Source organism: Giraffa tippelskirchi, chromosome 10 (genome assembly GCF_054371585.1).
Source record: "Giraffa tippelskirchi isolate mGirTip1 chromosome 10, T2T-mGirTip1v1.2.pri, whole genome shotgun sequence".
Taxonomy (NCBI): domain Eukaryota; kingdom Metazoa; phylum Chordata; class Mammalia; order Artiodactyla; family Giraffidae; genus Giraffa; species Giraffa tippelskirchi.
Window position 1 is genome coordinate 21,842,742 of NC_137284.1, and position 21,959 is coordinate 21,864,700.

The 21,959-nt window shown below is 40.2% G+C and overlaps 1 protein-coding gene and 1 pseudogene across 1 annotated transcript; both read left to right on the plus strand.

Moving 5' to 3' along the window:
- Positions 1–939: 939 nt before the first annotated feature.
- Positions 940–1,887, plus strand: LOC145522419 (olfactory receptor 6M1-like). The gene has a single exon (XM_081531152.1). It carries the CDS (start codon positions 940–942, stop codon positions 1,885–1,887), a length of 948 nt encoding a protein of 315 aa, XP_081387278.1.
- A 9,690-nt stretch (positions 1,888–11,577) lies between these two features.
- LOC145523086 (olfactory receptor 6M1-like) lies at positions 11,578–12,524 on the plus strand (annotated as a pseudogene).
- Positions 12,525–21,959: the final 9,435 nt, after the last annotated feature.

Consider the following 21,959-nt stretch of genomic DNA (forward strand, 5'->3'; position numbering starts at 1 on the left):
AGAATGTGTGTGTTTATCTTCCATTTTATTATGTGGTAGAAGCATATGCTGGAAGAAACATGACTTACAAGGTCAAATAGCTTCAGGGTCTTTACACTATCAAAGATTTTATTGTGGACAGAAGTCAGGTAGATGAAGTACAAATCTGAGTTTTCACATCCACACTTCATATTAATATTTTCACATTTTTATTACTCATGGAAGGGCTTCCCAGGTGGCTCAGTCAGTAAAAAAAAAAAAAAAAAATCCACCTGTCAATGCAGGAGCATGGGTTCGATCCCTGGATCAGGAAGATCCCCTGGAGAAGGAAATGCCAACCCGCTCCAGTATTCTTGCCTGGGAAATCCCGTGAACATGAACAGAGGAGCCTGGCAGGCTACAGTTCATGGGGGTCACAGAAGAGTTGGACATGACTTAGCAACTAAACAACAACAATATATTTGGTTTTGCCAGATCTTAGTTGTGACATGTGGGATCTAGTTCCCTGAGCAGGGTTGAATCTGGACCCCCTCCATTGGGAGCAAGGAAGTCTCAGCCACTGGACCACCAGGGAAGTCCCTATTTCTTTATTCTTGAATTGTATGATCAAAATAAGTTGAGTGATTTTCAGTTAATTATATATTTCAGCTAGTTTGAATAAATTTGGGTTTAAGGAAGGAAATAAAAAGAAAAGAAATATATTAAATAAAAATCAAAGAGTTAAAGTTTAAAGAATTCACAGAGTTGCTGATTTGGGGGTTTTTTTTCCCTAGCCCGTCAATTACATAGATGAAAACTGAGGCCAAGTGATTTCCCCGGAGCCACGTAATAGAGTCACAGACAGGACTAGAACCCACTCCCTCTTGAACATTCTCTTCTATATCTAGCAAAATCACAAAACATTTGAAAGACATCTTAAACTGTTCTAAACTCCTTTGTTTCTTCTCCTTCCACACAGAAATGGCCACGAGAAACCAGACCACCATCACTGAATTCACGCTTATCTCTTTTCCTGCTGTCCAGGGGCTTCAGACATTGCTTTTTGTCATTCTCCTGCTAGTTTATACGCTCACCATAACAGGAAACATTGTCATCATTTCCTTAATATGGACCGATAATCGTCTCCAAACGCCAATGTACTTCTTCCTCAGTAATTTGTCATTTTTGGACATTTTATTCACAACTACTATTGCTCCAAAGTTGCTAGCTTGCCTATTAGAGGAGGAGAAAACCATATCTTTTGCAGGCTGCATCATCCAAACATACTTCTACTTCTTCCTGGGGACAGTGGAGTTTATCCTGCTGGTGGTGATGTCCTTTGACCGCTATGTGGCCATCTGTAACCCCCTACGCTACACCATCGTCATGAACAGCAGGCTGTGTCTCCTGCTGGTTCTGGGCTGCTGGGTGGGGGCCTTCCTGTCCGTGCTCTGCCCTACTATTGTGGTGTCCGGGCTGCCATACTGCACTGCAGAAATTAGTCACTTCTTCTGCGACATCGCCCCTTTACTGCAGGCGGCCTGCACAGACACTCATTTCATTGAAATGATAAGCTTCCTCTTGTCTTCTCTCATCCTCCTGACCTCGCTGGTGATCACCACCATATCCTACACCTACATCATCTCTACCATCCTGCGCATCCCCTCGGCCCAAGGACGTCAGAAAGCCTTCTCCACCTGTGCTTCTCACATCACTGTCGTCTCCATTGCCTATGGGAGCAACATTTTTGTGTATGTGAGACCCAATCAGAACCACTCCCTGGAATTTGACAAGATAGCCACTGTCCTCATTACCATAGTGACTCCTCTTCTGAACCCCTTCATTTACAGCTTGAGGAACGAAAAGGTAAAGGAAGTCTTGAGAAAATCAGTTAGCAGGATAGTTCTACCACATTCCAAAGGAACATGACACTCAGCAGTTTCAGGACATCTAAGACGTGCTTCCTCTATATGTCACTTTGCTCTGCGTGAAGTGAAGAATGACAGAATCGTGACCGAAGTCTCGCAGTCCATAGGCGGGATGAGAAAGCATCACACATCACCAAAAGTCAAGCATTATGATCTTGCTATGGAAAACCAGGAATAAATAACGACTCTTTGGCTCCTTAGTCCTTGAAGTATTTTGCATAAATCAATGTAGAAAGGCAGAAACATTCCAGACTCTGAGTTCTAGGAGCTGATGTCTAACATTTGTTCAGACACTAATTTCAATGGACTTCGGTTAGTTACTTCTTTAAGCTGCCACTTGCTCATCTGTAAAATGGAGGCAAGAACTTCTGCTCTGTTTATCTTTCATGGCACTTGTGGCTACAAAATGAGATGATTTTTGTAAAAGTAACATTGTTTTCACATGGAGAGATTGTTGAGATAGAAAAGGAAGCTTTCATCAACCCTGAGATGCTGGAAGTTCTGACCCTGTTGCTGAGTATCTTAGAAGATAAGAAGCCCAAGGGGCTCAACTCAAAGCAGATTTGTCCTAGAGAAGGGAGCCTCACATTGCCACTGTAAGGAGGATTATATGAATAATAACATTTAAAAAAAAAAATCAATCCTTGACCCAGAACTCATCTGATGTTCACAAATAGGTCTGTGTTACTGCAAACTGATACAATGCTTACATATAGTCATGCTTTTCACTTGTTGGACAAAAGCTGACAAAACATCCATTTTGCACAAGGTCACTGTGCAACACAAAATACTAAACATCCTCCTTTTTTGCCAAATGGAATGACTGCTACCTCTTTACCAATTACATCTTTTACATACCAATTATATACCAACTACATCTCACTCTGTCTACCCTCATTGCAGGAAAGATTTACTGAGCTACCCAGTTCTAGAATTGCCACATCTTTCTGATAACACCTAATCCAGAACAAGCCCCCACTTCCTTAGGTTCATTGTTTCACTGAGACATTCCACATTCTCCGAAGTGTGAGTTCTTTCTCATAGGCAGTGAATAATAAACCCCAATTTTTCAACTATAGATGTGTGTCTGGCAGTCTTTTTTTAATTTTTATTGGAGAAGAGTTGATTTACAATGTGTTAGTTTCAGGTGTACAGCAAAATGATTTCATTATACGTATACATATTTCTGTTGTTTAGTCTCTCAGTTGTGTTCAACTCTTTGCAGCCCCATGGACTATAGCCCGCCAAGATCCCTTGTCCATGGGATTTTCCAGGCAAGAATACTGGAGTGGGTTGCCATGCCCTCCTCCAGGGGATCTACCAGACCCAGGAATCAAATCGTCCTCTCCTGCATTGGCAGGAGGATTCTTTACCACTGAGCCACGAGGGAAGTCACATATATACATACCCACTTTTTTTTAGATTCTTTTTCCATATAGGCCATTACAGAGTATTGACTATAGGCCATTAAGGTACCAAAATATGCAGATTGTATTAGTTATGTCTTTGCATACCTCAATAAAAGGTATATAAAACTGGGTTTTGTTTACACATAAAAAGAGTTTTATTCTCTCAGTTATCAATAATAACTATGTTATTAAATCCTTGGCTTAAAAAATCCATTTAGGTACTGTTCATGCAGAGTGTGTAAACAGAAGTGAGCAGAGTCATTATCTGCTTATGAATTTGAGGCCAAAGTTCCATGAGAGCACCAGTTACCAAAATACTTTTAACTCATCTGCTATGAAAAGATAATAGATCTAATAAGAAACTGCAGATAAATCTATGTTATACTGAATACTCTGACATCAGAAAAGCCCTATTTTTATTACCTCTTCCTCAAATCCTATTTAGATTTTTATTTCTGCTTTGGAGCTGCCCACTTTTTAAATCCTACTATATTTTGCTTGCACTCTACACCCAAAGAGATCTGATGGAATTCATTACAAATCCAATTTACTAGATTTTCTCATGCAATTTTGTGATAATTGGAAAATATTAAGTTATCTAAGGCCTTGCCAGTTATAAAATCAATCATTTTTAAATGTCTTTTCTTTCTATGTTTCCCTCCATATTTTCAACATTTCATCATTGTTCTAAGAGAGCTGTTAGACAATTACCCCAAATTTCTTAGAGATCAGTTCTATAAACACAAGCTTCTATTCTGTACACTAAAAGCCTGAGTTGAAATTATTTATTTGTTGTTGTTGTTGTTCAGTCGCTAAGTCATGTCCAACTCTTTGTGACCCCGTGGACTGCAGCACACCAGGCTTCCCTGTCCTTCATCATCTCCCAGAGCTTGCTCAAACTCATGTCCATTGAGTCAGTGACACCATCCAACCATCTCATCTTCTGTTGCCCCCTTCTCCTCCTGCCCTCAATCCTTCCTAACATCAGGGTCTTTTCCAGTGAGTTCGGCTCTTCACATCAGGTTGCCAAAATATTGAAGCTTCAGCTTCAGCATCAGTTCTTCCAATGAATATGCAGGGTTGATTTCCCTTAGTATTGACTGCTTTGATCTCCTTGCTGACCAAGGGACTCTCAAGAGTATTCTCAAGCACCACAGCTCAAAAGCATCAATTTTTTGGCTCTCAGCCTTCTTTATAGCCCAACTCTCACATCCATATGTGACTATTGAAAAATAACATAGCTTTGATTATATGGACCTTTGTCGGCAAAGTAATGTCTCTGCTTTGTAATACGCTGTTTAAGTCTGTCATAGCTTTTCTTCCAAGGAGCTAGCATCTTTTAATTTTGTGGCTGCAGACACCATCTGCAATGATTTTGGAGCCAAAGAAAATAAAATACTGCCACTGTTTCCACTATTTCCCTGTCTATTTGCCATAAAGTAATAGGACCAGATGCCATGATGTTTGCTTTTTGAATGTTGAGTTTTAAGCCAGCTTTTTCACTCTCCTCTTTCACCCTCATCAAGAGACTCTTATTTATGGTGACAGGTTTTTTTTTCCTATTTATGGTTTTGACATCTTGGTGATAATTGGGTTGATGTAGCAGTATCTAATTTCACTCATGCATTTAAAAATGTCCAGGATGGTCTTCCTTACTTTAAGAAGGCTTACATCCCATTTAACTTATATAGTAGAAGCCTGGAGGAGGGGCTATGTTCAAATGAAAAGAGGAAGGTGCTTACGCTTTCACTAGAGAAAGCCTATGAGTAAACATGAAACTAAATAGAATAGGAAGTTTCAAAATTCTTTAATTCATTCATAGTTATCTTGCACATGAAAATTTCGTAAAGGTTGAAAGAAAATATTCCAAATAATCAATACTGATTAATTTGAGTGATGCTTTAGGTGACATCTTTTAACACTCTGCTGTTCTACATTTTCTATGCCTGGAATGCATGTTTTAATTTTAAAATATTGGAATGGGAATTTTTCTGGAGGCTAAAGTTATCTCTATACTAATGCACTGGAACCTAAGAAGTGAATCGCATATTTGGTATTTGGTATATAAATAGGAAATTATTTTATTCAATCTGTTAAACTCAGGTCATGATCTTAAAGTTAATGTCCATTTTAGAAGTAGGAACAAAAATATCTAAAACTTTCTTTTAAAATCCCAATTATTTTCTGCCTTATTATTAAAGTTAAACACTCTAAGGAATTCCTTTTTTTTCCCTTAAGTTTGAAAATTAATCCTGAGAGAAATGTATTAAGACAAACCAAACTGATTGCAACATTTACTATTTTCAGACTATCTCCAACTGAAGTTAGCAGTGAAGTTCTGCAATGACCATAGTAACTAAAAGTGAAGCTTGCTCAGTTGTGTCCAATCCTTTGTGACCCCATGGACTATACAGTCAGTGGAATTCTCCAAGCCAGAATACTGGAGTGGGTAGCTGTTCCCTTCTCCAGGGCATCTTCCCAACCCAGGGATCGAACCCAGGTGTCCCACATTGCAGTCAGATTCTTTACCAGCTGAGCCACCAGGAAAGCCCAAGAATACTGGAGTGGGTAGCTATCCCTTCTCTAGCAGATCTTCCTCATCCAGTAATCAAACCAGGGCCTCCTGCATTGCAGGTGGATTCTTTACCAGCTGAGCTACTAAAGAATACAGTAATTAATCCAGGACTCTAGACCCCATATCCAATATTAATAAATCATAGCTACAAAGTAGAATTGAAATTAATATAAAAGTCAAACCAATCCTTCAACAAAGAATGATTATCATGATATGCAGCATTCTACCTCAAGTGGCAATCCTGTAAACTTTTGAAAGTATGGTATTTTTTATGATTATTTATGAAGCACAATCTGATACACTGGAGTTCAATGTGCAAAGCAGCACACCAAGAGAGAATCTAAAGGGACTTCCCTGGTGGTTCAGTGGTTAAGGATCCACCTGCCAATGCAGGAGACATGAGTTCCATCCCTTGTCTGGGAAGATGGAGTAACTAAGCCCATGCACCACAACTACTGAGCCCATGTGCCCTAGAGCACATGCTCTGCAACAAGAGAAGCCACTGCAAACAGAAGTCTGGCACACAGCAACTAGAAAGTAGCCCCTGATTGCTGCAATTGAGAAAACCCAAGCACAGCAGCAAAGACCTGGCACAGCCAAAAATAAAAATAAATGAAAGAATACACCTGAAGATAGCCTCCAGTGATTTCATGGTCCAAATTACCTCTATGTGATGTCACAGGACTTTATAAAGATTTAGTCTGCCTAAGTGTGCCCTGCTGAAGTCACTAATATCATCTGAGAATCAGAGCATACAGTGCCTTGACAAGGATGTGGAAAAAAGGGAAGCTTTGTGCATTGGTGGCGGTAATGTAAATGGATACACGTACTATAGAAAACAATGTGAAGTTTCCTGAAAAAAAATTAAAAATAGAACAATCATAAGATTCAGCAATTCCACTCCTGGGTATATACCCTATGGAAATGAAATCAGCATCTCAAAGAGATATCTGGACTCCCATATCCATGGTATCAATATTCAAAATAGTAAAGATATGGAAACAGCTAAGAGTCCAATGATGAATGAACAGATAAAGAAGATGAAACATACGTGTATGCAATGGTATATTATTTATTCACCCTTAAAAAAGAAAATCCTGACATTTGCCACAACATAGATGAAACCAGAGGACATGCTAAATGCTAAGTGAAATTTGTCAGAAAGAGAAAAATAAAAAAAACTGCATGATCTCACTTTTATACAGAATTTTAAAAATCTAGCTCACAGAAATAGATAGTAGAATGGTGGTGAACAGGACCTGAGGAAAAAGGGAGATGCAGAGATGCTGGTCAAAGGCTAGAAACCCTCAGTTACAGGACAAATAAGCTCCAGTTATCTAATGTACAGCACAGTGACTATAGTTAATAACACTGTATTGCATGCTTGAAATTTACTAAAAAGAGAGATCTTAAGCACTCTCGCCAAAAAAAAAAAAAACAAAACTATAACTATGTAAGGTGAAGGAGGAGTCTTCCCAGGTGGCACTAGTGGTAAAGAACCCACCTGCCAACGCAGGACACTTAAGATACACAGGTTCGATCCCTGGGTCAGAAGATCCCCTGAAGGAGGGCATGGCAACCCACTCCAGTATTCTTGCCTAGAGAATCCCATGGGCAGAGGAGCCTGGTGGGCTACAGTCCATGGGGTCACAAAGAGTCAGACACGACTGAAGCGATAAAGCACGCACACAAGGTGAAGGATGTGTTAATACTTAACCTCTTTGATGGTCTTTTCACAAATACATGTATGTCATATCATCACATAGCACACTTTATATACAATTTTGTCAAGTATTCCTCAATAAAGCTAAAGCAAAAGTTAATTAGATGATCCCACTATATATGATCTAATGGCTAAAAATAAAGATTTACAACACCAAGTATTAGCAAGAATGTGGAACTATGGTACTCACACACATGGCTAGTAGAAAGGAAGACAATACATCAACCCTGGAAAACACTTTGTCAGCTTCTGGTACAGTTAGACATACTTACCAAACAATAGAGTAATTCTACTCCTAGGAACATGTCCAAGACAAATGAAAACAAATATTCATGAAAAGCATAAATTCAAATGTTCAGAGAAGCTTAATTTGTAATAACTAATAATTGAAGACAATTCAGGTGTCTATCATGTGGGTGAATATATACACTCATATAGCTACACAATCTGTAGAGTAGATAAATCTTCAAATACCACAAAGGAAGAAACTATTCATGCCTGAAACACTCAAATTAATTTCAAAGCATCAGATTAAGTGGAACAAATCAAAGCTATATGTTGTAATTTAGAATTTATACATTAGCCTAGAAATTCAAACTTATACTGACAGAAAGCAAATCCATAGTTGTCAGGAGATAACGAGGGGAGAGGACAGCAATTTACTTCAAAAAGACATAAATGTTTAAGGTGATGTTAAATATCTCACACCGCTGATCTACTGGTGGTGGTGGCTACATGAATGCATACATTTGTCAAAACTCAAAAAGTTACATGTTTAAATTTATCTGTTGTCTATAAATAATAGCTCAATAAAATATTTTCCCCAATGGATATTGTTTTTTATTGAAGTATATTCAATTTACAGGTTTTTAAAAATATGTACATAGGCATATATCTATGTAAATAGTTTCAGTTTGAAAAGCAGTTTATTTTAATATATGATGAATATTTTTTTAATTTAAATTATCCAAATTTTTAGTTTCCAGAGACTTTAAGCAGAGCTATAAGTTTTTCTTTAAGTAAATAAAATAAACACCCAGGAGAGTCTCCCAGGGGACCTTAACTTTCTGTGACTAGTTACTTCACTTCTAACATCCTGGGATTGCACTAGTTATAATTAAACATTTTTTATGCTAGAATCCCAAGAGCCATTCTAAAGTAAACTTTCAAAAGTGAATTAAAGAATCATTAAATATCACATTCATCTAGTCGTAACCACATTAATACGCACAAGGTAGTATTACTTCCAGGAGAAAGTAAATTAGGTGGATATATCTGAAATCAAGTTACAATACGAGTGATGAATGAACAGGAGTGACAAAAATAAAAGATGAAACTTCAGAGAGATAGTTCAGTCAATACAAATGAAATTTTCTATCAGGACCAGTAAAGCAGAATGAGATCCTTTAAGAAACAGTGAGTTTCACGTGATTAGACAACAGAGACATTACAGATTATTTTAGCACCAGACTGTCTCATATGCCCTTTAGTTCTCATCTAATCTGATAGTCTATGATTCTGAATAGCTCCAAGTTTCTGAATGGATGCACAGAAGACATAGAAATTATCAGAACAAATATAAACTTACATGTCTATAAGTGAAAGAAAAAGATCTGAAACTTGGAAAGATTTCAGTCAGAAAGTCTTTCAGTCTTCCTGCCAGAGACCTAAACTAGAAGTCGGAGGACCTACTCTTAATTCATTGAATCATCACCAAACTCACCATTCTGGCTTTTTTTTTTTTAATGTGATCCAAAATACATACTACTTAAAACCTAGAGAAACATTCTAAGATTAAGATTCACTGAATGTATAAAATATAAGATTAAATGATAATATAACACTTGGAATTAATCTTAGTGTGAGTCGAGACAGATTTTTTTCTGCAGGAATAAGAAAAAGAATTGGGAAAAGTAATCAGAGTTTATAAAAAGACAGGTTATGTTTTATCTGTTTGTTTCTGTTTTTCATTCAAGTGAAGAAGATGAAGTACTTCAGCAAAAACTGAAGAACCATTTGATGTGGTTTGTAAAAGGGGATGTGTTATCATACAGGGAAGAATCTCAGACTAAAACTAAGAGTTATATGGAATTCAAATGAAGCAGTAAGAGAATTCAAAGAAAATGGACAGAAAGCAGTAGGAATAGCCAAAGTTCATGGTTCTTAACATATTTGAGTGAAGAAAATCCCAACTGTTCTACAATCAAAATGATGTAAGTATATCTATTCCACAGTCATCTATGCGTGAGTGCATGCTCCATAACTTCAGTCGTGTCGGACCCGTTGCAACCTCTTGGACTGTAGCCCATCAGGCTCCTCTGTCCATAGATTTCCCAGGCAAGAATACTGGAGTGGGTTGCCATTTCGTCCTCCGGGGGATCTTCCCGACCCAGAGATTGAACCCGTGTCTCTGGCATCTGCTTCATTGGCAGGTGGATTCTTTTACCACTGAGCCACTATAAAGTACCCAGCACTGGTTTATATTTGGTTTGCTTTAACTTGAAACTAAAGGATTAGCCACTAAATTATACACCAAAGGAGTGGGTCAACTGTATTTTATAGACATGCTATAAATGCTCAGCAAAGCTGAACAGTATCCAAAGATTAAGTTGAGGGCTTCGAACACCATCTATCTGCATCCACTTTTTCCACTACTATTAATAACCTGATCTTCAAATGGCTGAGAAGAATATAAGGTATCAGAGTCCTCTCTGAGAGAACCTACAAGAATCAGTTGGGAAATAGGAGGTGAAAGTTACTCCACTGGATGCTGCCATAGATTTAGAATTGCAAAGAATAAAAAGACACACATTGATCATTTTCAAGAAAACGTGTTTCAAAATATATAAAATATTTTGCAAATAATGAAATATGCATAACTGACCTCCTTGTTCTATAAGAGTGTAGACATAAAACTTTCTATCATTATAGAAAAAACAAAGAAAAATTATACACCTTAACCGAGAACTCAACTACTATTATATCAAAAACACTTGGGTACCATCTGATACTCAATATCAATAACAAAAGTGAGGACAGACATTACAGATTCCCTTTCATTTGACTGTCCTGGTTAGTTTCTATTTTTCTGCTCTTTGATTTAGTTCAGTTCAGTTCAGTCGCTCAGTCGTGTCCGACTCTTTGCGACCCCATGAATTGCAGCACGCCAGGCCTCTCTGTCCATCACCAACTCCCGGAGTCCACCCAAACCCATGTCCATCGAGTTGGTGATGCCATCCAACCATCTCATCCTCTGTCGTCCCCTTCTCCTCCTGCCCCCAATCCTACGCTGTTTAGACAACACCTGAAAATTTGAAATAACTTTGAAAAAAGTAACTCAACTTTTATTAACATTCTCTCCATTTTCCAAACTGACTGAAATCACAGTGAAGTAGATTTCTCTTCATAGACACAGAACTTAGCTAAGAAAATGGAACTTTAGGAAGAGTGAAATAGAAAAGGGAAGGACTGTTGTATAAAAAACAACAAAATCATTAAGACTAGAGTTATATGGAACCATTAAGACAACTTAATACAAAGAAAAACTTTAAATGCCAGAATACTGAGCTTAGAAGAAGTCATGTAATTTATATAAGATGCTACACTTATAAGGGTAAGAGGCAGAATGAAAATAAATCACTCAACTCTATTCAGATGTTTTTCTACTGCATTTTATGAATGATATTTCGTGAGTGCTAAGTCACTTCAGTTGTGTCTGACTCTTTGCGACCCCATGGACTGTAGCCTGCCAGGCTCCTCTGTTCATGGGATTCTCCAGGCAAGAATACCAGAGTGTGTTGCCGTGCTCTTCTCCAGGGGATCTTCACAACCCAGGGATTGAACCGTGTCTCCTGTGGCTCCTACACCACTTGGCCACCAGGGAAGTCTTATCAATGATATCAACAGTTGAAAGTTTAAGTTGAATTTGATCTTTATATATTATTATTTTCTCAGACACATGCTGCCGACCTTGCAGCGCACTCAATGGACGTGCAGAATCAGACCACGGTGACCGAATTTATCCTGACTGCCTTCCCTGCTCTCCAGAAGCTTCAGATTTTCCTCTTCTTGGTCCTCTTGCTTACTTACTTGCTCACTCTAACTGGAAACGGTGTCATCATTTCCCTAATATGGACTGATTATCGCCTCCAAACCCCAATGTACTTCTTCCTCAGTAATTTGTCATTTTTGGACATTTTATATACTACTTCAGTTACCCCAAAACTGTTAGCCTGTCTCCTAGAAAACAGGAAAACCATATCTTTTGCAGGCTGCATCAGCCAAACATACTTCTTCTTCTTCCGGGGACAGTGGAGTTCATCCTGCTGGTGGTGATGTCCTTTGACCGCTATGTGGCCATCTGTAACCCCCTGTGCTACACCATCGTCATGAACAGCAGGGTGTGTGTCCTGCTGGTTCTGGGCTGCTGGGTGGGGGCCTTCCTGTCCGTGCTCTGCCCAACTATTGTGGTGGCCAGGCTGCCCTTCTGCCATAAGGAGATTAATCACTTCTTCTGTGACATCGCCCCTCTGCTGCAGGTGGCCTGCATAGACACTCATTTTATTGAGATGATAAACTTCCTCTTGTCTTCTCTCATCCTCTTGACCTCGCTGGTGATCACCACCGTGTCCTACACCTACATCATCTCTACCATCCTGCGCATCCCCTCGGCCCAAGGGCGACAGAAAGCCTTTTCCACCTGCGCTTCTCACATCACTGTCGTGTCTACTGCCTACGGGAGCAATATCTTCATGTATGTGAGACCAAGTCAGAGTCATTCCCTGGAATTTGATAAAGTGACTGCTGTCCTCACCACAATGATGATCCCTCTTCTGAACCCCTTTATTTATAGTCTAAGGAATGAAAAGGTAAAGGAAGTTTTGAGAGATGCAGTCAACAAAATTATATCCTTATTGCCCAGGAAACCTTGAAAGTCTGTTTCCCAAAAATGACACTTTCAGGATTTGCCTGGTGGTCCAGTGGCTAAGACTCTGTGCTCCCAATGCAGGGGCCCAGGGTGGATCCCGGGTCAGAGAACTAGATCCCACATGCTGTAACTAAAGATCCTACATGCCTAATGCCTAATAAATAAATAAATATTAAAAAAAAAAAAAAGCAAAATGACACTTTAAAATCTTGGACACAATGTGGAATAAAGTATGCTTGAAGACCATAAAATCAAAGATGTGTAAGAAGAAATGAAAAACTTCATGCCACATCGGATGCAAAGTCAAGGTCTAAAGGAGGTAATTCAGCCACAGAGGGAAAAAAAAACTTGCTCTGAGCTCTATTACTGGACTGTCTCACACACAGAATATCACTGATTAAAGAAAAATACCATCCAGGGTCAGAAAACCTGAATTTTAAGCCTGACTCTAACGTGTTTTTTTAAGCAGATGACACAGCCTCTCCGACCTTCATTTCCTATACAGCTTGTGCTTTTCCTTTTTGTTAAAAGAAGCTTAACTGAAATAGTCTAAGACATGCAACCACATGTAATTAAAAGTGAACTCTTATTACTGGGCATTTCATCATTTGCAATACTATTGGCTTCATCCCTCTCAGCCAAATACTGTAGATAATAATTGCAAAAAATAACAACAAAACAAGAAAATAACATATCTCAGTGTTGTACAGTGTACTTAAATGTACATATATATATCATTTAATCCTCTTAACAACCTTGAAAATCAGGTATTTTTATTTCCATTTTACAGTGAAAAAACTGAAGTTCACTGAGCATCTTGTCCCAAACTACATCACTGGTTTTGACTATGTATGTGCAGATATATGTGAACTCCAGCCTACTTCAGCACTTCCTTATATCATGAAATATTAAATGGGAAGAAAGTTAAGACAGGAAACAAGTTAACATGGAAGTTATCCACTTTATCTGAGATAAGAGCATTCCCTGCCAGTCCTCATTATCTAGAAAACCTGCAAACCAAGAAGTATCAGGATGAGTGAGAACAGACTTTGAGAAGCGGCGGACTGAAAGGAAAACCAATTATTCAAGGGCAGTAACTGACAGTGTAGACTGATCATCTGTGGCAACTGGCCAATGTGGTCATCATCTATAGAAGAATTAATATCCTAGAATTCACCTGGTTGGGGGAAAACAAATGGGGAAAAGTAACCAAGCGAGCTTAAGTAAAATGGGTACTTATTATAATAAGACTACCGAATAAAACGCTAGGAGGTAAGAAATAGCAAGGTCTGCAAAGGAGCTAGGATCAGGATCTAGAAATCCTTTAAAAAACACAAGGCAGATACTCTCTTCCCTTAAAATCTCTCTCCAGCTCGGGGGTGGGTGGGGGGGCTTAAATGATCTCTGCATTATCAGATTTTTTCCAAATATCTTGTGGTAGGCAGAATGAATGATGAACCCCAAAGAACCCCTAATACCTGATACCTGCAAATGTAACACACAGAGCACATAAGTAAAAGGGATTTTGCACTTTGTAAAAGTGAATAAGAACTTGAAATAGGGAGAGGATACTGGATTGCCCAGATGGGTACTAACTTTAATCACAAGCATCATTATATGAGAGAGCAGACGGGAGATTTTACCACACAAAAGAAGGTAATGTGATCGTGGAAGCAGACATTTGAAGATGCTGTCCTGATGGCTTTGAAGATGGAGAAAGGAGCCATAAGTCAAGGAATGCACCTTCAAAAGCTGGAAAAAAAGCCAGGAAATGAATTCTTTCTCCCCTAAAGGCTCTGGTATGGCATAGCTGACAACCAAGTTTAGGCCCAGTGAAACTGACTGGATTTCTGTCCTCCAGAACTGTAACAGAACACATTAGTGCTACTTTAAGCCACCAAGTTTGTGGTAATCTGTTATGGCATCACAGAAAACTAGTACATACCTGACTCATGTTTCTTTCTCTGCAGACTATTTACTTCCATTTCTCTCTGCACATAGAAAGTAATGGCTGCTTCAGTCATTCACAAATATATATATATTTCAATCATAAATATATTCAACAAATATATAACTATATATATACATATATATAGGATACATTCAAACATTTGAGATATACATTATTTATTTGTTGTTGCTGTTGTTTTTTACTCACTAAGTCGTGTCCGACTCTGTGCAACCCCATAGACTTTAGCCTGCAGGCTCCTCTGTCCATGGGATTTTCCAGGCCAGAATACTGGAGTAGGTTGCCATTTCCTTCTCCAGGGGATTTTCCCCACCCAGGGATCGAACCTGAATCTCCTACGTTGGCAGGCAGATTCTTTACCACTGAGCCACTTGGGAAGCCCCATACATTATTTATATCAACATTTACTTGAAATTATCTGAGTTCTAAATCAAAATTTCTGAAAAGAGGATCAGATTGGTCTAATTGAGGTTCATGATGTCCTCACCTGATTCACTTATTTGTAAGAGGAAGGGGTTGGCAAGAGTTAAACTGCCCTCTGTCCGCACAGTCACTGAGCAGGTGCAATGGGTACAAGCATCCAAAAGAGAGCTTAGGAACAGGGAGAAAACAAGAGGCATCAGAAGACAAAATAGGTCACTACCAGTGTGGTCCTGGGTCATCTAGCTTCATAGACAAAGATGAAGACCTTAAGAATTAGCAGGAAATCCGTCATGGGAGAGCAGGTAGAGAAAGTGCTGTCTTCAGGATAGATTCAGGATATTATAAAAGAATATTGTCCATCAAAAGATAGAGCAATGGACAAATGTGTAAAGATCAAAAGAAGGTAAAAAGGATCACCAGGAATGAAGCATTCATATAATTTTCTGATCTATACTCATAATCAAACACTAATTAAGATGGAATTTTGAACAATGCTATCCTAGTGTCCTAAGCTACCATAACAAAATTAGTAGCTTAAAACAATATAGATTCATTATTTTATATTCTGTAGGTCAAGAGTCTAATACAGATCTCACCCATCTAACATCCACAGGCTGTATTCCTTTCTAGGAGCTTTAGGGGAAAATAAATTTTCTTCTCATTTGGGTTGTTGACAGAATTCATTTCCTTGAAGTTTAGGACCAAGGCCCTATTATGTTGCTGGCTATCAGCCAAGGACCAGTCCCAGTTTCTAGAAGGTGCTGCAGTCCTTGGCTCATTCCTCCACTTCCTCCACCTTCAAAGCCAACAACAGGGCGGCAGGGCTCTCTCTGATGTGTCAGATCTCTGTTCCTTCTTCTTCCATCTCCTCTCGGACTCAGCTGGAAAAAGTTCTTCCTTTTTAAGGATTCATCTGATTGGACTGCGCCCACTCAAATAATCCACTACAACATCACCAACTCAAGGTCCACATCCTGAGTTACTTCTGTAAAGTCCCTTTTGCAACTAATGTAGTATAGAGCTGACCCTCCACATCCTTGAGTTCCACATCCTCTGATTCAACCAAATGTCAATCAAAATCATTGGAAAAATTAAATTCCAGAAATTACCAAAAAGCAAAATTTAAATTTGCTTCACGCTGACAACTGTTTGCATAACATTTACATTATTAGGTTTTATAGGTAGTCGAGAAATGATGCAAAGTTTCAAGAGTGTTGTGCACAGGTTTAGAGGCAAATAAAAAAAAACCTGAAAGTTGCTCAGCCATGTCCGACTCTTTGTGACCCCCATACAGTCTGTGGAATTTTCCAGGCCAGAATACTGGAGTGGGTAGCTGTTCCCTTCTCTAGGGGATCTTTCCAACCCAGGTATCAAACCCAGGTCTTCTGCTTTGCGGGTGGATTTCTTAACCAGCTGAGCCACAAGGGAAGCCCAGGAATACTGGAGTGGGTAGCCTATCCCTTCTCCAGCAGATCTTCCCAATCCAGGAATCAAACTAGGGTCTCCTGCATTGCAGGCAGATTCTTTACCAACTATCAGGGAAGCCCTTACTATGCCATTTTATATAAGGGTCTGAAGCATCAAGAAATTTTAGTATGGGGATCCTGGACCTAATCTCCTTTGGATACCAAAGGGATGAGTTTATTTACAGTTCATGGGTATATTATATTCACAGGACAAGGATAACTTTAGGTGCCATTATTCTGCTTACCAATGTTAAATTGCTAGTAGTAATGATGCAGAATGTAAGAGTAAACAAGAGGACACAGTATGCTTTTTTCTAAAGCAAATACTGAATCTTAAACTGTCTTTCATCACTTGCAACCAGAAGAATTTACAACCCTCAGAGGATAAAGAAAGACTGAAAAGCAGCAAAATTATTGGGAAGTTCCTATTTTAATGGAAGTGTTTGCTTTTATTTAAATTATTGTCAAGTAAAGATAACTATAGTTGGCCCTATGTGCTATTTTAACTTTTCATTAATTCCATTAATTCCATAAACCCATTCTGGTATCGTTTAAACAAAAAAGAAAATCCTGAACAAATGAAGTCATTTAAATATGATGTAGGTACCCAAATAGAGCGAGTCTCCAGTTGGACCAGTCTTGAAACTGAAAGTACAAGAAAACTTCATAAGCTCTGAGAAATCATATAAATATACTGTTTTTTATGTTGTTTGATATTATTCTTAAGATCAATTCTTACAATACCAGATAATGATATTTATTTCTACAGTGATTCTAATTAGATTAACTTGGAGAATGGGAACTGCTTGCCCCAAATTTTAAGACAACTAGAAAATTCTTCCCTCTTCCTATACTCACCTGTAGCTAAATGCTTCAAACTATTGTTTTTCAATATGGGAAATGGAAACAGAAAATATACCAAACTAACTTGTAGACATTTTAGACTGTATCCACCTGCTTGAAAATGTATATCCTTTTAACTATGGAGAGGGGCTTCCCAGGTGGGATTAGTGGTAAAGAACCCGCCTACCAATGGAGGAGATGCAAGAGAGGCTAGTTCCATCCCTGGATCAGGAAGATCCCCTGGAGAAGGAAGTGACAACCCACTCCAGTATTCTTGCCTGGAGAATTCCATAGACCAGGAGTCAGAGGAGCCTGGAAGCCTAGTCCATGGGATCTAAAAGTGTCCGACAGAACTGAGTATGCAAACATAGGCAACTATGGATAAAGTCCATCTTAACCAGAGAACCACTGTGTTATGTAAGGAACTCATCTATCCATTTATCAGCTAATTCTCACACATTCCTTCCTCCAGACTCAGCTGTAACAGATTTCTCAGTAAGGAGAACTGTGAACATACATCCCAATCAAATCACAAAAATTCTCAAAGGACTCAGTGAACTATACCAAGGCATTTATCTGGGGTGTGTCCAAAGTTTAGCTAAGCAGTAGGCCCTCTGGGCGCGCATGACTCTGATTTCTATGGTCTCCGCTCCCTGCCCTGCAGTCCCACCCGGACCTGCGCCCCAGATGCTGCGCTTCACGGGGGCCCCACCTGCTCTGCCTGCCCCCCTGGAGCAACCGGGCTCCTCTCTGAGGCGCATCCCCACGGTCCCTGCCGTCCACCCACCCTCTTCCTCAGAAACCTGCTCCTGTACCTGGACGAGCAGTCGCTGGGCTGCATGATGCTGGAGCTAAAGGCAACCATCCTCAGAGATAGAGAACTTCAGAGCCATGTTCACTGGGCAGAAGAGCTTCAGCTACAAACGCTGAGCCTTTCCAAGAGCAATTCCATCCTTCCTGCACCAGGCTGGCGACCTCTCCCGCAACAAGGGCACAGGCAAGAGACGTCCATGCTTGGAAGCCACTTTTCTGCAGAGAATTGCAAACTGAAGCACCTATGGGTTCAGGTGTCCTGTCCACCGTACCTGCAGGCCCCACCACCAGTGGGCTCCCAGGTCTTCATTAAACTGACTGGAAAGCAAACTTTGTGTTGTCAAAGATGGCGTGAAGAAGATAGAATCTCAGCTCCAACAATGGGAATGAGGTAGGAGACGGATGGGCCTCTGGGCCAGACACCCGGTGTTTGTCACGTGGAGTAAAATTCAAACTTTGTTCTCACCCAGAAAGTCCAAAGACAAGCTAGTGGCAAAAGCTGAGCTCAGTTAAGGTAAAGAGATAAGATGTCTACCCCCAAAGGTCAAGGAAGACTTCCCTGTCTGCACATGCGCAGGAAGGCTTCTGGCGGGTCAAAAAGGGAGGGGGCCCCACCCCATAGTAAGTGTGGAGAGGAACCCACAGGCCTCTGCAGTGGGATCCATCCTAGAGAAAAGCTGCTCATATATATTGAGGACAGTTCACAGACCAGTCAGGAGTGAAGAAAGAAACAAGATAATTGGTCAAATGTAAACGAAGACCCAGAAGGACTGTCGTAAGTAGGTGATTTAAGTCACCTTACTGGGATCCTCATTCAGGTCTCCCACACTCCACCACAGACTGTGGCCACTTGAGCTAACCTGCCCCCTCTGAGAAAGGCTCTCAGAATCACTGGACCTCACCGGACCTGTTATAGCCAAGAACACAATCTGACTACAGGTAGGATTTTGTTTTGTTTTGTTTTACTTTAACCTTTGCTTCCCATTGGTTTTGTTTATCAAAAGGATACTGTCCAAACTTAATGGCCTGCCCCGAGGAACCCTACCTCTCTGCCTGAAGGTTAAACCAAAGTGCCTTTGTTCAGGACCCTGTACACCTGTGGGTGGCTGCAAGAGAGAAGAAATTAACACCTCACCCCCCACCCTTGCCTCAGGGCTGGCCATTCCAGGAGATATTTGCAAGATTAATAGTCTTTTTACTTTACTTCCTCACCTCCTCCTGCTTTGTGTTCAGTAAAAGAAACTGGCATCTAGACCCCAGTAAGGTGGTTATTTTGATCAACTATCTTCTTGGTTAGCTGGCTTTCCAAACAAAGTTCTATTCCTTTCCTCAAGACCTCATCTCCTGACTTACTGGACTGTTGTGTCACCAGCTGACAGAGTGAGCTTGGACTCAGTAACAGACCTCCCAGGCTGCTTTCCCAGGACCCCGTTTCTGGACCCCCTTCTTGGACACTGTCACCACCCTTGTCAGGCACCACCTATGATCACCTGGCCCCAGTTCATCTGTGCCTTGGACACCGGGATGGTGGTGGGTTAACTTAGAAGGCAATTTCTAACTTATCTTTAGCAGAGGGGGAAGGCCAGTTGCTGCAAAGGGCTGTGATATCTGTTTAATGTTGTCTTCCTAAATTAGAGTAATTTAACAAGACTGCCTGGAGGACTTCCCTGGTGGTCCAATGGTTAACACTCTGTGCTTCTACTGCAGGGCATATGGATTCTATCCCTGCTCTTGGAACTAAGATCCTACATGCCATACAATATGGCCAAAAAAAAAAAGTTAACTGAAGCTGTGGCACTAACTGCTCCATGCTTTGGTCTGACCTGAGTTGATGAAATAGAACAGATTCCGAAAACTTGGCCTTTGGAGCACAGTTCAGGCTTTTTTATCACATAGGAAGTGAAGTCGCTCAGTCGTGTCCGACTCTTTGCAACCCCATGGACTGTAGCCTACCAGGCTCCTCTGTCCATGGAATTTTCCAGACAAGGGTACTGGAGTGGGTTGCCATTTCCTTTCCCAGGGGATCTTCCCGATCCAGGGATTGAACCCAGGTCTCCCGCATTGCAGGTAGACACTTAACCGTTTGAGCCACCAGGAAGCCCTTTGGGTTACATGGCTGAATCCTTTTATCCCAGCACCATGAATCCTGATGGTTTGCAGTGAGTCCTTGGGGATAGAAGCAGCTGGAACCTGGAAACAGACCCACTACAAGCTGTGCATGGTCAACATGAGTTCCCAAGTTGAGAACAGAAATGGCCTATAAGTGCCTGGTACTCTGGAAGGAAGACCATTCAGAATCTGCCTGCAATGCAGGAGACCTGGGTTCAATCTCTGGATTGGGAAGATCCCCTGGGGAAGGGAACAGCTACCCACTCCAGTATTCTTGCCTGGAGAATCCCCATGGACAGAGGAGCCTGACAGGCTACAGTCCGTGGGATCACAAAGAGTCGGACACAACTGAGTGGCTTTCACTTTTCACTTTCACTCTGAAAGGAACTCAGTGTATATTTTCTGGTGGGCTTTGATTTTTTTGTGTGTGTGAGTTTAATACATTAAATCTACTGATTATATACACAATATACTTAATTTAGTTTTTCTCTGAACATCTCTCTCAGGTTCCATTTTCAAATTCATAACTAAATTAAGTATTCTTTGACTTTTTAAATTTTTTATTGAAGTACACTTGATGTACAATATAATGTGAGTTCCACGTATGCAACATAGTGATCACAATTTTTACAGCTATAGTTAACTTATATTTTTTATGAAATGTTGGCTATATTTCTTGTGTTGTACAATATATTCTCATCGCTTATTCATTTTGTATATAGTAGTTTGTACTTCTGAATTTTCTACCCCAATATTCCTTCTCTCCCAATCCCTCTCCCCACTGGCAACCACTAGATTGATTTCTATATCTATGAGTATGTGGCTTTTTTTCTTAAATTCACTTTGTTGTATTTTTTCAATTTCACACATAAGTGAAATTATACAATATTTGTCTCTGTCTGACTTGTCTCACTTAGCATAATGTCCTCCAGATTCCTCCATGGTGTTGCAAAAGGTAAAATTTCTTTCTTTTTTAAGGCTGAGTCATATTCCAATGTGTGTGTGTGTGTGTGTGTGTGTGTATCACATCCTCCATCTGCTGATGGGCACTTAGGGTGATTCCATATCTTGGCAATTGTAAATAATGCTACTATGAACTGTGAACATGGGTGCATGAGATTTCCTCAAACATCACAGTGAAAGCTATTCACTCTTATAAGGAAGGCTGAGAGTGACCTGGGGGTTCAAGATTGTCCGTTTCATCTAGATACACCAGATGTCTCCACATCAAGTTGCCATAAAGGAAAAATTCTTTATGATCCTGATCCAGTGTCACAGATCAGATGATAACAGGTAGAGATGGAGCCCAGTTCAGTTCAGTCGTGTCCAACTCTTTGCGACCCCATGGACTGCAGCACACCAGGCTTCCCTATCCATCACCAACTCCCGGAGCTTACTCAAACTCATGTCCATCAAGTTGGTGATGCCATCCAACCATCTCATCCTCTGTCGTCCCCTTTTCCTCCCACCTTCAATCCTTCCCAACATCAAGATCTTTTCCATTGAGTCAGTTCTTTGCATCAGGTGGCCAAAGTATTGGAGTTTCAGCTTCAGCATCAGTCCTTCCAATGAATATTCAGGATTGATTTCCTTTAGAATTGACTGGTTGGATCTCCTTGCAGTCCAAGGGACTCTTCAAGAGTCTTCTCCAACACCACAGGTCAAAAGCATCAATTCTTCAGTGCTCAGCTTCCTTGATAGTCCAACTCTCACATCCATACATGACTGTTGGAAAAACCATAACTTTGACTAGACAGACATTTGTTAGCAAAGTAATGTTTCTGCTTTTTAATATGCTGTCTAGGTTGGCCATAGC

Excerpts from the sequence above, each read along its gene's own strand:
- LOC145522419 (XM_081531152.1), top strand. The coding sequence starts at position 940 with ATGGCCACGAGAAACCAGACCACCATCACTGAATTCACGCTTATCTCT.